Source organism: Mustela erminea, chromosome 6, assembly GCF_009829155.1.
Source record: "Mustela erminea isolate mMusErm1 chromosome 6, mMusErm1.Pri, whole genome shotgun sequence".
Taxonomy (NCBI): Eukaryota; Metazoa; Chordata; class Mammalia; order Carnivora; family Mustelidae; genus Mustela; species Mustela erminea.
Window position 1 is genome coordinate 88430603 of NC_045619.1, and position 16315 is coordinate 88446917.

Below are 16315 nucleotides of genomic sequence, written 5' to 3' on the forward strand. Positions count from 1 at the left end.
TGCTGTTTTAAGTAATTTGTTGGTTATCTGTTCAAATGACTTTTTCCGTATTTGGATTTTTTTCAGTTAGGAATATTTTTATAGGCTGACCTTTTCCTAAAGGTTAAGTTTTTGTGTTTTTGTCTACTAGTGAGGTTGAAGTTTTTCCTTCTGCTTGTTTATAAGTAGTCTTAGTTGATTTGTCTACTGGCACTATAATGATATTAGGAAGTTGCCTGGGCAATTTTTTTAAAATAAAGAACTTGGGACGCCTGGGTGGCTCAGTTGGTTAAGCAGCTGCCTTCGGCTCGGGTCATGATCCCAGCGTCCTGGGATCGAGTTCCACATCGGGCTCCTTGCTCCGCAGGGAGCCTGCTTCTCCCTCTGCCTCTGCCTTCCACTCTGTCTGCCTGTGCTCGCTCTCACTCTCTCTCTCTGAGACAAATAAATAAATAAAATCTTTAAAAAAAAATAAAATAAAATAAAATAAAGAACTTCATTGTTTTTTAAAATTTGAGGGGTGCCTGGGTAACTCAGTTGGTTAAGTGGCCAGCTCTTCGTTTTTTAAATTTTTTTTTTTTTTTAAGATTTTACTCATTTGTCAGAGAGAGACCAGCTAGAGAGGGAACACAAACAAGGGGATAGGAGAGGGAGAAGCAGGGTTGCCCCAGCGCAGGGGATCCTGAGACCTGAGTGCAGGCGCCCCAGGTGGCCAACTCTTGATGTCAGCTCAGGTCATGATCACAGGGCCATGGGATTGAGCCCTGTTTTGGGCTCTAGGCTGGGTGTGGTGCCTGTGTAAGATTCTCTCTCCCTCTCCTACTCCCCACTCCCACCTCTCCCAAAATAAAAATAAATAAAATAAAATTTGTTGAAAATAACTTCCTCAAGCTCTTTTTTGCTTCTTTGTAATATAGAAATTTTTCATTTTTATGTCAAGTGAACTGATTTTTTGTGATTTCTTTAATGAATTTTAAAATAATATAGAAATATCTTTTCAAAGTTTAATAATTTTCTTTTCTTCACATTTATTTTTTATTTATTTATTTTTTAAGTAATCTTTCCCGACTGAGCCAGCTAGGCGCCCCTTCTTTTCTTTACATTTAAGTGTGTATGTTTGTGTTTTTAACTCCCCTCCCTTTATTTTTCATCCTTTATATTTCGGGGAAAAATATGAAGAAGACAACTTCTCATTTAAAGAAACCAGCGTTAATGTGTCAGTACTTCATTCTTTTTTTTAATTGCCAAATACTATTTCATTTTGTAAATATACCACATTTGTTTATCCATTCATCAAGTTGATACACACTTGGCTTGTTTTACTTTTTGGCATTATGAATAATGCTCTTTTGAACATTATATAGAAGTTTTTATATGGACATGTTTTTATTTTCTCTTTGTTATATACCTACAAGTGGAGCTACTGGGTTAGATTCAATTTTAATGAGTTTCTTTGTATCTTTGAAAGATCTTAAAAATACAGTCATCTCATCTGCTAAGGATCCATTCATCCTCCAGTGGATGTCTGAAACTGTGGATAGTACCGAATCCTAAATATACTGTTTTTTTCCTATACATGCATATCTGATAAAGCTTAATTTGTAAGTTGGGGACTGTAAGAGGTTAACAACAACAATAATAAAATAGGGCAATTATAATAATATATCAAAGTTATGGATGTGGTCTCTGTCAAAATATCTTATTGTAAAAAATACATCTTAATTGTACTGTATTCAGTACAATACTTACTGTATTGTACCCTTTCTGTGATGATGTAAGATGACAAAATGTCTACATGATAAGATGAAGTAAAGTGAATGATGTAAGCATTGTGACGTAGTGTTGGCTATAGTTGACCTTCTCACAATAATGTCAGGTGGATCATCTGCCTCTGACCGTGATTGACTGTGGGTAACTGAAACCACAGAAAGACAGTCTGCAGATAAGGAGAGATGACTATTTATTGCTTCTCTTTTGTTCATGTACCTAACAGTCTTACTGTTTCATTTATGTCCCAGAAACTGAAGTTCCCTGTATTCAGCCATTAAATTCTGACTGTTTTACTCCAAAATACATTTTATTCATGCTTTTCTCTTCATTGGAAGAGAACTGTACTTGATTTTTGTTTTGTTTTGTTTTGTTTTGCTTTTGTTGTTGTTAAGTACGCTCCAGACTCATTGTGGAGCTTGAACTCATGACCCTGAGATCAGGAGTCTCATGCTCTACCAGCTGAGCCAGCTAGGCACCCCTCACAGCCTACTTTAGACCTTTTTTTTTATCTTTTACCATTATGGAGTGGAGTAGCCCAGACTAGTCTACTTTTCTTTTTTTCTAATACTCCTCCTTGGGCGCCTGGGTGGTTCAGTGAGTTAAGCCTCTGCCTTCGGCTCAGGTCACGATGTCAGGGTCCTGGGATCGAGTCCCACATCGGGCGCTTTGCTTGGCAGGGAGCCTGCTTCCTCCTCTCTCTGCCTGCCTCTCTGCCTACTTGAGATCTCTTTCTGTCAAATAAATAAAATCTTTAAAAAAACAACAAAACCCTAATACTCCTCCTTCCAACTCCTTTGCTCCTTTTATCAGAGCATATCATTAGCACTTTATTTTATAAACTATAAGGCAGATATTATAGTTGATTTAATTTTATATCTTCCCGGTAAGATAAAACCTCTGTAATGGCCATGATCCCATCCAGCCATCCCCAGAGTTTAATACAGTATCTGGTACATGTTCTTTTTTTTTTTTTTTTTTTTTTTTTTTTTTTTAGATTTTATTTATTTATTTGACAGAGAGATCACAAGCAGGCAGAGGAGAGGGGGAAACAGGCTCCCGCTGAGCAGAGAGCCTGATGCGGGACTTGATCTCAGGACCCTGCTATCATGACCTGAGCCGAAGGCAGAGGCTTTAACCCACTGAGCCACCCAGGTGCCCTTCTGGCACATGTTCTTATTCTTGGACGTATACTTACTGGGTAAAAAGAATAGTCACTTTTTTTTTTTTTTTTTAAAGATTTATTTATTTATTTTAGAGTGCATGAGAGAGAGAGGAGAGAGTTTTGTTTTTTTAGTTTTTTTTTTTTTTATATTTTATTTATTTATTTGACACAGAGAGATCACAAGCAGATGGAGAGGCAGGCAGAGAGGGAGATAGAGGGAAGCAGGCTCCCGGCTGAGCAGAGAGCCCAACGTGGGACTCGATCCCAGGACCCCGAGATCATGACCTGAGCCGAAGGCAGCGGCCCAATCCACTGAGCCACCCAGGCGCCCCTGTTTTTTTAGTTTTTAATTTTTTTAATGAACATGTAATGTTTTATTAGCCCCAGGGGTACAGGTCTGTGAATTGCCAGGTTTACACACTTCACAGCACTCACCATAGCACATACCCTCCTGAATGTCCATAACCCCAGAGAGTGAGAGATTTTTTTTTAAGATTGTGTTTATTTATTTGACAGAGATCACAAGCAGGCAGAGAGGCAGGCAGAGAGAGAGAGGGGAGGGGTAAGCAGGCTCCCTGCTGAGCAGAGAGCCTGATGCTGGCCTGGATCCCAGGACCCTGGAATCATGACCTGAGCTGAAGGCAGAGGCTTTAACCCACTGAGCCACCCAGACACCCCGAGAGTGAGAGATTTAAAAAAAAAAATTTTTTCCATTTAGAAAAAATTTAAGTTCAGTTAATTAACATATAATGTATTACTGGTTTCAGAGGTAGAGGTCAGTGATTCGTCAGTCTTGTATAATACCCACTGCTCATCACATCACTTGTCCTCCTTAGTGTCCAGGCAGAGGGATTCTTACGCAGATTCTGCACTGAGCACAGAACCCAGCTTGGGGCCCCATCTCATAACCCTGAGATCACAACCTGAGCTGAAACCAAGAGTCATTTCTAGGGACTCCTGGGTGGCTCAGTTGGTTAAGCAGCTGCCTTCGGCTCAGGTCATGATCCCAGCGTCCTGGGATCGAGTCCCACATTGGGCTCCATGCTCGGCGGGGAGCCTGCTTCTCCCTCTGCCTCTGCTGCCACTCGGCCTGCCTGTGCTCGCTCTCTAGCTCTTTCTCTCTGTCTGGCAAATAAATAAATAAAATATTAAAAAAAAATCATTTCTACAGCATACTTCTAGGGAGGACACTATAGGGATAAGCCTTAAAGAAAGTTTGTATATTGCAAAGCCTATAAATTATCTGTATATGTGTATGTGTGTAATAAGCAGTAATAATTCTGTAATTAGGAAAGATTTAATGTGGAAAAAATGAGCTTAGAAGCAAGGCTATATGGATTTGTATCGAGCACAAATTACTAATGAATTAGCAAGGGCTTGTGTTCTGGAACAGGAAGAAATAAGTTTCTGGTATCTGTTCTTTATTCTTGTGTGGTTTAATTTAATATAAAAGTATTAGAATTTTTTGTTAGATGCTTATCCACTTACAGTTCTGGGAGCTGGACAAAAAAAAATAAAGGCTCTTATCAGTTTGACACACAATAAATAGTGACACAAAATACTGGTAGGATATACTGAGGTATGCGTAGACTGTATAGTTAAGAAAAACGATAGGCTTAGCATGGTCATGACGTACTTAAAAAAAAATAATTTTGGGGTGCCTGGGTGCCTTTTTGAGCCTCTGACTCTTGATTTCGACTCTGGTCATGATCTCAGGGTGTCATCAGTCTCTGCTCTGGGTGTGGAGCCTGCCTCAGATCTTACTCCCCTCCCCCCACCTGAGCACATACACTCTGTCTCTCAAATAAATAAGTCAGTCTTTAAAAAAATAATAATAATCTTCCTTCCTTCCTTTCTTGTTAGGGAGTGCATATTTAACTTTATATACCAGAAAACCTATTACAGTGTCTTAACCAGGTGTGTGGGTGCTTATTGTTTTTATGTAACATGGAATCTAAAATTAGTGAGTCCAAAGTTCGTGTGGCAGCTCAGGGTAACAGTAGGAACCCTGGCTGTGTTTACTTTTGCCTTAGTGTGGGACAGTTGCCATGCTTGCAAGGCAGCTGCACCACCTTTGGGCATTGTGACCTCTTTCCAGACAGGATAAAGGAGGGAAAGGTGAAGCTTGATAAAGGTGGAAGCAAGCTGAGTTTTTCCCATTTAAAGAGATTTCCTCAAAGTCTTAGTATCGGCAATTTTGTTTTACATCTGATTGGCTAAGACCTTGTCACTTGGCTACTTCTTATCTGCAGGGGTATTTAGGAAGGAGAATATTTGTAACCTGGCACTATGTTAGACTGAAAAAAATCAGGTGGCTTTAAGGTAGAAGAGGAAGAGAATGAAAACTGGGAACAAGTAGTAGTATCTACTTTGAGCACCGTAGCCTAATGCACATGCATACATATACCACTGAAACAACCACAAAAAGAGAATGAGGATTTCACCTAAATTATTTTGCTTATTTATTTTTTTTTAAAAAGTAATCTCTATGCCCAGTGTGGGGCTCCCAACTCACTCATGACCCTGAGATCAGGAGTCACATGCTCTTCCTGCTGAGCCACATGTGCATCCCGAAGTAAAATACTTTAAATTCAAATTAGAGGGGCCTTTTGATGGCTCAGTCAGTTGAATATTCGACTCTTTTTTTTTTTTTTAAGATTTTATTTATTTATTTGACACAGAGAGAGAGATCACAAGTAGGCAGAGAGGCAGACAGAGAGAGCGGGGGAAGCAGGCTCCCTACCAAGCAGAGAGCCCGATGCGGGGCTCGATCCCAGGACCCTGAGACCATGACCTGAGCCGAAGGCAGAGGCTTAACCCTCTGGGCCACCCAGGCACCCCGAATATTCGACTCTTGAATTGGGCTCAGGTGGTGATATTGGTCAGGGTCCTGGGATCGAGCTCTGCAGAGGGCGCCTTGCTTGGTAGGGAGGCTTCTCAAGATTCTCTCTCCCTTCCCGTCCACCCTACACTCGCTCTTTCTTTCTCAAATAAATAAATATTTAAAAATAAATAAATAAATTCAAGGAGATTGGAGCATTTGGCTGACTCAGTTGGTAGGGCATGTGACCTTTGATCTTGGGGTCATGATTCAAGCCCCATGTTGGGCATGGCACCTACTTACTTCATTATTTAGTTAATTAATTCAAATTAGAAGAATCTCAAAAGTTAGGTGATTAGATAAAAGGAGAATTTGAAAAGAGAAGTGACAGACCTCAGGAAAAAATTAGAAATAAGAGAAAAACTTATTTCAGAAATAAAGGTGAAACTAAAAGGAACACATAAATGAAGAAGTGCAACAAGTAATGACTCAATAAAATAAAAAGTAAAGCAAAATTAATTTTTTAACAAAGGTAGAGAGAAGCTTTTAAAAATCAAAAAAGAGGGCACCTGGGTGTCTCAGTGGGCTAAGCCTCTGCCTTCAGCTCAGGTCATGGTCTCAGAATTCTGGGATCGAGCCCAGCATCACACACTCTGCTCAGCCGGGAGCCTGCTTCCCTCTCTCTCTGCCTGCCTCTCTGCCTACTTGTGATCTCTCTCTGTTAAATAAATAAAATCTTTAAAAAAATAAAAATTAAAAAGGTAAAAGGAATTGAGAAAAAAATGCTATACTAATAGGCAAAGAGGGGCATGTGAGTGGCTCACTGTTGGTTAAGCATCTTCCTCAAATCATGATCCCAGTGTCCTGGGATCAAGTCTGGCTTCTCCCTCTGCCTGTAGCTCCCCCTGCTTGTGCGCTCATGTGCACGCACGCAGTCTCTATCTCTCTCTCTTAAAAATAAATAAGTAATATCTTAAAAAGAAAAACTTAACATTCATATGAACAAAGTCCCCAAGGAAGAAAACAGTCAAAGCCATGGGACGGGAAGAAAACTTTGTGAAAGTGTATCTGGGTAAATTTGATTTAGAATTGCCAGTACAGAGACACAGTTCAGTAAAACTGATGGACTTTAAGGGCAAAAAAAAAATCATTCAGGCATCCTAGTAAAAAAAGACCTAATCACTTAAAAAGGAAGGAAAATTGTCACTAGCCTTTTTTTTTTTTTTTTTAAAGATTTTACTTATTTATTTGACAGAGAGACAGACAGCGAGAGAGGGAACACAAGCAGGGGGAATAGGAGAGGGAGAAGCAGGCACCCCGCTGAGCAGAGAGCCCGATGTGGGACCTTGATCCCAGGACACTGGGGTCATGACCAGAGCTGAAGGCAGACACTTTACGACTGAGCCACCCAGGTGCCCTAGGACTTTTAAGATTTACTTACTTTTTAGAGAGAGATTGGAAGGGGAGAAGAGGAGGGAGAAGCAGACTCCCTGCTGAGCACAGAGCCTGACATGGGGTTAGATCCAAGGACCCTGAGATCATGACTTGAAAGTCAGCTACTTAATTGACTGAACCATCAGGTGCCCCTTGCACTAGATTTACTGATAGCATGTTTAGTGTCAGAATGCAGTGGATTAACATTTAAGAAAATCAAGGAAATCAAACATGAACCAAGAATTTTATATTCAGGGCGCCTGGGTGGATCAGTCATTGGGTGTCTGCCTTCAGCTCAGGTCATGATCCCAGCGTCCTGGGGTTGAGCCCTCTGTTGGGCTTCCTTCTCAGAGAGGAGCCGCCTTCCCCCTCTCCAGCTCCCCTCTGCTTGTGTTTCCTCTCTTACTGTCTCTCTCTCTCAAATAAATAGGTAAAATCTTTAAAGAAAAAAGAATTTTGTATCCAGATAAAGACTCCTAAGTATAAGAACCACAGACAGTTCATTAAAGATTTATCTGAAAGAGAGAGAGAGAATGGATGGGGGCGGGGGGCAGAGGGAGAGAGAATCTCAAGAAAACTCCCTGCTGAGCGCAGAACCTGATGAGCTCGATCTCACAGTCCCGAGATCATGATCGGAGCCAAAATAAAGAGTTGGATGCTTAACCAACTGAGCCACCTGGGCACCTCATACCACAGATAGTTTAACACTAACCTGTAAGAATTGAAGAAAAAGTGTTCAGGGGTGCCTGGGTGACTCAGTGGGTTTAAAGCCTCTGCCTTCAGCTCAGGTCATGATCGCAGGGTCCTGGGATCGAGTCCCGCATCGGGCTCTCTGCTTGGCAGGGAGCCTGCTTCCCCCTCTATCTCTGCTTGCCTCTCTGCCTACTTGTGATCTCTCTCTGTGTCAAATAAATAAATAAAATCTTAAAAAAAAAAATGTTCATGTCACCTGTATGGAATCTACTAGAGCTTCAAATAACTAAAATACCTACAGAACCAAACTGTGGTATCTTATTTCTCTTCCATTAAGAGAAACTAGGAATATTAGGAATACTTGAAGAAATAGCTGATTTTATGTCTAAAGTAGGAAATTAGTATTAAATGTGGGATATTTTGTCAAAGGACACAGGAGTCAACTTGGTAAGTTACTGTGACCAAGTGTAAGATAGTTTGAGTATCTATAAGAAGATAACCACAAGGGATTGAAACATCAAATAAGTTTAAATCCTGAGTTCATATTGATGCAAAAAGGACTGACTGCAGAGGGGTATGAGGGAACTATTGGAGATGGTAGAAATATTTTATATCTTGATTGTATTAAACAGTCACACTACTTCTGTATACGTTTATCTGAACCATAGTTTCTCAACCTTAGCAACATCAATATTTTGAACCAAGGAATTTTTCATTTAGGAGGAGGAGCAGGTTGTCTTGTACATTGTAGAATGTTAAGCAGCAGTGGATGCTAAACGTGACAATCAAAAATGTCTTCATATGTTGTCAGATGTCTCCTGGGAAGCACAGTGGCCCTGGTTGAGAACCCTGGTCTAAACTTCCTAAAAAGGGGCGCCTGGGTGGCTCAGTGGGTTAAGCCGCTGCCTTCGGCTCAGGTCATGATCTCAGGGTCCTGGGATCGAGTCCCGCATCGGGCTCTCTGCCGAGCAGAGAGCCTGCTTCCTTCCCTTCCTCTCTCTCTGCCTGCCTCTCTGCCTACTTGTGATCTCTCGCTGTCAAATAAATAAATAAAATCTTTAAAAAAAAAATAAAATAAAATAAACTTCCTAAAAGGGTGAATTTTTACTGTGTGTTAATTACATCTTAGTAAACTTGATTTTTTAAAAAATTTTTTATTAACATATAATGTATTATTAGCCCCAGGGGTACAGGTCTGTGAATTGCCAGGTTTACACACTTCACAGCACTCCATAGCACATACCTTCCCCAGTGTCCATAACCCAACCACCCTCTCCCTACCGCACTAATTTTTTTTTTTAAGTTTATTTATTTAAGTAATCTCTGCACCCAGTGGGCTCAGACTCAGGACACTGAGATCAAGAGTTACATGCTCTTCCAACTGAGCCTGGCAGGCGGCTCCCCAACAAACCTGATTTTAAAAGGAAGAGTCCTTAAAAAAAAAAAAAAAGAAGAAGAAGAAGAGTTTTTAGTCATTCTTTAAGGATTCTAGGAAGCTAGTTTGTTTATTTATTTATTTATTTATTTAAGATTTTATTTATTTATTTGACAGAGATCACAAGTAGGCAGAGAGAGAGAGAGGAGGAAGCAGGCTCCCTGCTGAGCAGAGCGGGACTCGATCCCAGGACCCTGAGATCATGACCTGAGCCGAAGGCAGTGGCTTAACCCACTGAGCCACCCAGGCACCCTAGGAACCTATTTTAAAAACTAGTAATTGACAGACTCAGGCATTTATTTCATCTCTTATGTTAAACTGTATCTCAAGCATAACTAAGTAGTCAAGATAGGGATGAATTTGGAGCCCATCTATAAGTATTTTTTGGTATTTTTTGGAAGTGTCAAGCTGACACTTCCAGTTGTCAGCTTCTCTGCCATTAAAAATAAAATTTTTCTTTTTCTCTGATTTGCTACATATGATTCACTTGCATTGGGAAGCCAGATTAATAAAATTATTTTCTGAAAAATAAAGGACAGTATATTAGAATTATCTATTTCTGTTTTATTTCTTGATTTAGGGGTGTATTCTGGTATCCCTCATGCTTAAATGATTTGTTACCAGTATTCTGTTTGAATGTGGCTGAACACACTTACATTTTCTGCACTGAGATTTAATTCTTTGGATTAATTTTGCTGTGCAAAATGAAACATGTTCAGAAAACTCAGTGTGTGCTTAATATAGGTATCGTTTTGAATATCAGTCATATTGTGTTAATACTTACTGAATTAAAGAACACAGTGTTCTCAAAATCATTCCAGAGACCAGATGAATAGAGAAGTATATGGGAACTACCCTTTTGAAAATTATTGAGTTTCTTATTTCATCTTATTTTAGTATTGCCCAAGTTTATTCTCAGAGAAGAATAGGGTATTTGACTTAACATGGTGGTCTCCTTAAAAGTTCATGACTTCAGCACACTTCTTCACTTTGAAGAAACTGAAAAAGTGTGTTAACTACCATAGCTATTTCAATAACTGATGCTAGAGGCAACCACTGGGTTGGGCGAGACTGTCATTAAACTGTGCCTTTGGTTTACTTGTTATTTTCATCATGGAAAGGAAAATCTTTAATTTATTTCATTGCTTAACCAATCCCACATTTTAAGATAAAACTGTCCTTTTTCCAAAACTGTTATTAAAAGAGGCTGGAAAAAAAAAAAGGCTGGAAACAGATTCTGGTCTGATGTTGATGTTTTGTTGGCATTTCATCCCTCTTTCTGTTAAATGAAACTCACTTATCCCCATTTCCAGTTTTCATATTTAAAAAAGTCCTTCGAGGGGCGCCTGGGTGGCTCAGTGGGTTGGGCCGCTGCCTTCGGCTCGGGTCATGATCTCAGGGTCCTGGGATCGAGTCCCGCATTGGGCTCTCTGCTCAGCGGGGAGCCTGCTTCCTCCTCTCTCTCTGCCTGCCTCTCTGCCTACTTGTGATCTCTCTCTGTCAAATAAATAAATAAAATCTTTTAAAAAAAAAAAAGTCCTTCGAAATCATACTAGAGATTGAGGAAGATTATTAGGTTTGACTGTCCATTTTACAAGAATTTGAAAGAGGCTTAGAGATGTGATTTTATAGCATACTAATACCTCAGTATTTCTTTGTTTCCCTTTTTACTGACTCATACCATGTTCTAAATGTTACACTTACGTTTCAATAAAATGGAGAACAGTTTTCTTCTTTCCAGTTGCAGCAAGGGAGAACTTTGGGGTTTAATGAATTGCTTTTCTGATTTTAATGGAATAAGGTTTGTTTAGAAAGTAGATCAAAGATAATTTGCTTGTATGGACCATGGTTTTGCTTACTGTTTCTGAAGACCTGTTGTAGATAATAATAGGATCTATAGTTTCATAATTTTTCTTCTGAAGTTAATTTTTGATAGATAACAACTGGTGATACTGAATAGCATTCTGTCACCCACTGAGCTTTTTGGGCCTATTTTCTTTTCTTTTAAGATTTTATTTATTTATTCGACAGGGAGATCACAAGTAGGCGCAGAGAGGAGGAAGCAGGCTCCCTGCTGAGCAGAGAGCCCAAAGCGGGGCTTGATCCTAGGACCCTGAGATCACGACCTGAGCCAAAGGCAGGGGTTTAACCCACTGAGCCACCCAGGTGCCCCTGGGCCTATTTCAAGAGGAGAAATTATCCATCCCCATTATGGGGAGTTTCCATTCAGTTTCACATGTAGCTTTTAAGGCAACTTGATTAAATAAAATAGCAGGGTATATCTTACTCCGTGATTTCTCACTATGGTTTGCCCACAAAATGATTTCCTAATGAAATTGACTACACTGTGTTAAATGTTGGGACAGATACCATGCTAAGCACCTTACAGTATTATTTCATTTGTTTTTCACAATAACTTTATGAAATTGATAATATTTCATCCCAGTTTTTGCCAGGGAAGAAACTGATAATTAGAGAAGTTTTACTGGCTCACTGTCAGAAAGCTAATCAAGTGGATGTGCAGGGACTCATATCTGTCCTACTCCAAAATCTATTCTTAACCCTGTACTCCAGTCCTTCCAGTTTAGCTCTGCCAATATCATGAAAATCTCAAAACATTCCCATTTATTTTAATTTCATAGGCTTGTCCTTAGAAGCGGTAGAGTGAGGGGCACCTGGATGGTGCAGTTGGTTAAACATTGGACTCTTGGTTTCCTCTTGGATCATGATCTCAGGGTCCTAAAATTGAGCCCCACCTTGGGCTTCCATGCTCAGGAGGGAGTCTGCTTAAGACTTCTCTCCCTCTTCCTCTCCCCATCCCTAGTAAAATCTTAGGGATGCCTCGGTGGCTCAGTCCCTTAAGCATACCGCTCTTGGCTTCTCCCTCTGCCTGTCACTCCCCCTCTGCCTGTCACTCCCCCTCCTTGTGCGCTTGCTCTCTCTCTCTCTCTCTCATAAATATAATCTTTAAAAATAAATAATGACATACATACATACATACATAGAAGTGGTAAAGTGAGAAAGAAATCATGAGGAGAGTTTATTATTAGGCATAGTAACTCAAAATTATGTTGCTGCACTGAAGAGTGGAGAATAGGTACCAAAGTAAAACCAAGAGCTGAGATTTGTAGATACTGTTTGTTTCTTTATACAACAGATAAAAACAAAGCAGGACAATTTAAAATCTCCATTTATAGGAATCTTAACTGTGGATAGTCATTAATTTTTTTACAAGTGTTTTCACAGATGAATATGTACTGTTAGTTGATGCTTTGAAAACTTGAGGTTATGTCACCTCTTCCTTTGAAACATTACTTTTGTCCATTGGCCTAGAGAAGTGTTTGAAAATGTTAAGTGTGGCCTGTTAGTGCTTCATAAAATAAGTATACTGCGTCGTGACCGTCTTCTATAACAGCACATAACTTTATCTCATTATTTTTCTTTTTTTTTTTTCTTTTTCTTTTTTTTTTTTTTTAAAGATTTTATTTATTTGACAGAGAGAGATCACAAGTAGGCAGAGAGGCAGGCAGAGAGAGAGAGAGAGGAGGAAGCAGGCTCCCTGCTAAGCAGAGAGCCCGATGTGGGACTCGATCCCAGGACCCTGAGATCATGACCTGAGCCGAAGGCAGCGGCTTAACCCACTGAGCCACCCAGGCGCCCCATCTCATTATTTTTCATGGGTGTATAGTGTTCAGTTGCATAAGTTTATCATAATTTACTTAATTACTCTGATGTATACCATTTGATTGTTTCTAGTTTTTATAAAGTTATAGAAAATATTTTTGTCACATATTTTTATATACTCATGAGTACAACATTGCTTATTCAAAGTGGAATTACTTTGAAGATACACATGTAAATTCGGGTCATGATCTCGGGGTCCTGGGATCGAGGCCCGCGTTGGGCTCTCTGCTCAGCAGGGAGCCTGCTTCCCTCTCTCTCTCTCTGCCTGCCTCTCCATCTACTTGTGATTTCTCTCTGTCAAATAAATAAATAAAATCTTTAAAAAAAAAATGTAATTTTAATTTTTTAAGTAAGCTCTGTGTCCAGCATAGAACTTGAACTCACGACCTTGAGATCAAGAGTCACAAGCTCCACCGAGCCAGCCGGGAGCCCCTAAATTTTTAATAATATTGCCAGATTGGACTTCAAAATGTACTGATTTATTCACCACCTATATATAAAAGTGCCTATTTCCTGGGACACCTGGGTGGCTTAGTCTGTTAAGCATCTGTCTTTGGCTCAGGTTATGATCCTGGGGTTCTAGGATTGAGTCCTGCATTGGGCTCCTTGCTCAGCGAGGGGCTTGCTTCTCCCTCTGCCTGCCTCTTCCCCGCTGCCTGCCTCCCCCCGCCCACTTGTGTGCTCTCTTTCTCTGATGAATGAATAAAATCTTTTTTAAAAAATACCTATTTCGGGCACCTGGGTAGCTCAGTCACTAAGCGTCTGCCTTCGGCTCGGGTCATGATCCCAGGGTCCTGGGATCAAGCCCCACATCGGGCTCCCAGCTTGGCGGGAGGCCTGCTTCTCCCTCTCCTATTCCCACTGCTTGTGTTCCCTCTCACGCTGTGTTTCTCCCTGTCAAATAAATAATTTTTTTTTAAAGATTTTATTTATTTATTTGACAGAGATCACAAGTAGACAGAGAGGCAGGCAGAGAGAGAGGGAAGCAGGCTCCCCGCTTGAGCAGAGAGCCCAATGCGGGACTCGATCCCAGGACCCTGAGATCATGACCTGAGCCGAAGACAGCGGCCTAACCCACTGAGCCACCCAGGCGCCCCAATAAATAAAATTTTTTTTAAAATGCCTATTTCCGGGATGCCTGGTTGGCTCAGTTGGTTAAGCAGCTGTCTTCAGCTCAGGTCATGATCCCGGCGTCCTGGGATCGAGTCCCACATCGGGCTCCTTGCCCTCCGCAGGGAGCCTGCTTCTCCCTCTGACTCTGCCTTCCACTCTGTCTGCCTATGCTCACTCTCGCTCACTCTCTCTCTGACAAATAAATAAATAAAATCTTTAAAAAAAAAAAAAAATGCCTATTTCCCCATGTCCTTGCTAATGCTATGCATTGTTATTATTAGAGTTTATACTTTTCATGTTTTTTTGTTTGTTTTAACTTTTGTGATCTATAGATGAAAAGCTACAAAAGTCCTCTTAGAGTTGCATTTTATTTTTTATTTTTATTTATTTATTTTTTTTTTTAAGATTTTAATTTATTTATTTGACAGACAGAGATCACAGGCACACAGAGAGGCAGGCAGAGAGAGGAGGGGAAGCAGGCTCTCCACCGAGCAGAGAGCCGGATGTGGGGCTCGATCCCAGGACCTTGGGATCATGACCTGAGCTGAAGGCAGAGGCTTTAATCCACTGAGCCACCCAGGCGCCCCTTTATTTTTATTTTTTAAAGATTTTATTTATTTGAGATTTAAGGATGGATGGCACTATCAGTAAATGTGGCTTCAAAGCTGTGACGAAATGATGCTATAAATGTAAAATGTCACTGAATGGACCACAGCTTGATGGTCTTCTCTACTTTACCTTGATCCCTTTTTCTCTTAATTTAAGGTGATCATGGAGCTCAGCTTGGCCTCCATGGGGCTGGTGGTGATGGAATACATGATGACACAGCAGGTGGAGAAGAAGGGGAAAACAGCCCAGATCCACAGCCCCAAGCTGGTCGGAGGACCCGGCGGGAAGCATGCACCTGCCCCTATTGTAAAGACAGTGAAGGAAGGTAAGTTGACCCAGTCAGCCCAGTCTCTTAAGAGTATAAGGGAGAAAAATTAATGGATTTGGAGGTAAGCAAAAGAGGGTTAATTTTTTTAACATTTAGGACTTGGCAGTGTTGCAGAGGAACCAGAGATAGATAGTACAATACATTTGATTGGGTTATATTACAGGATTTGGGTTCCAGCTCTGATCCTTTCATCTACTCTAAGACCTTGGGCCTTAATAGGTGCCTGCCTTTTCCAAAGATAAGGCTAAAATCACATGGAGCCAACTGGTCAGATGATTGTTACCATATGTCTGTTTTGAGATGGTTTAACAAGGTTGCTTATAAAATAGTCTTGGAAAGAAAAAGAAACATACTTACTATAATGATTTTTTTATAGTGATTGTGTGAGAATCGTAAGAGTTTACAGAGTTTTATTTTCCCTCACAATAGACAGAAATGTTTACTCCAGATAGAAAATTTTTCCATCATAAAATCTAATGTGTCATACAGAACAAAGTTTTGGCAAATTTTTCTTATTAGTAAAATATTTAGTTTTATTCAGTATTATCTCTGGAAATTTCCACATTTTTTTTTTAAAGATTTTATTTATTTATTTGACAGACAGATCATAAGTAGGCAGAGAGGCAGGCAGAGAGAGAGGAGGAAGCAGGCTCCCTGCTGAGCAGAGAGCCCGATGCGGGGCTCGATCCCAGGACCCTGGGATCATGACCTGAGCTGAAGGCAGAGGCTTTAACCCACTGAGCCACCCAGGCGCCCCTCCGCATTATATTCTTTTTCTTTAATTTACCACTTTTGAAAGAAAATAGAAAGCCATACAGATTTTTTTAATGCCTTTGGGAAAAAATGTGTTTAAGTTTTGTCCCAACAAAATAAGTATAAAGATACAAAAATAAGAGCACCAAAACTAAATATAATTTGCGTCCTTTTTAGGTTAACTCTACATTACAGGAAAAATATGAATCAGAAACACTGAGGGGTACTTGACTGGCTCAGTCAGTGGAGCATGTGACTCCTGATTTTTGAGTTGTAAGTTCGAGCCCCATGTAGGTGTGTAGAGATTACTTAAAAATAATAAAAATCTTAAAAAAAAAAAAAAAAAACTGAGTACAATAGAGTTTTCATCTAACAAAACCTAAAGTGGATTTAAATTTTCAAAGGAAACTCTCTGATTTCCACCTAAGTGTGATTTCATTTCTGTTACGGTTTTTTTCCCCTCTGCTGTTAAAACCCAAGAAAAGTCCCTCTTAGAAATCTCCCCAGTGGCCACTAATGGATCACACATGGAAC

General features: G+C 40.2%; 1 protein-coding gene across 1 annotated transcript in view; it reads left to right on the top strand.

Moving 5' to 3' along the window:
* Positions 1-16315, top strand: part of SP1 (Sp1 transcription factor) — a 50230-nt gene that overhangs the window by 26836 nt on the left and 7079 nt on the right. The window contains exon 4 of the mRNA XM_032348382.1: positions 14857-15025. Coding sequence (XP_032204273.1) covers positions 14857-15025 — 169 coding nt within the window. The remainder of the gene's footprint in view (positions 1-14856; positions 15026-16315) is intronic.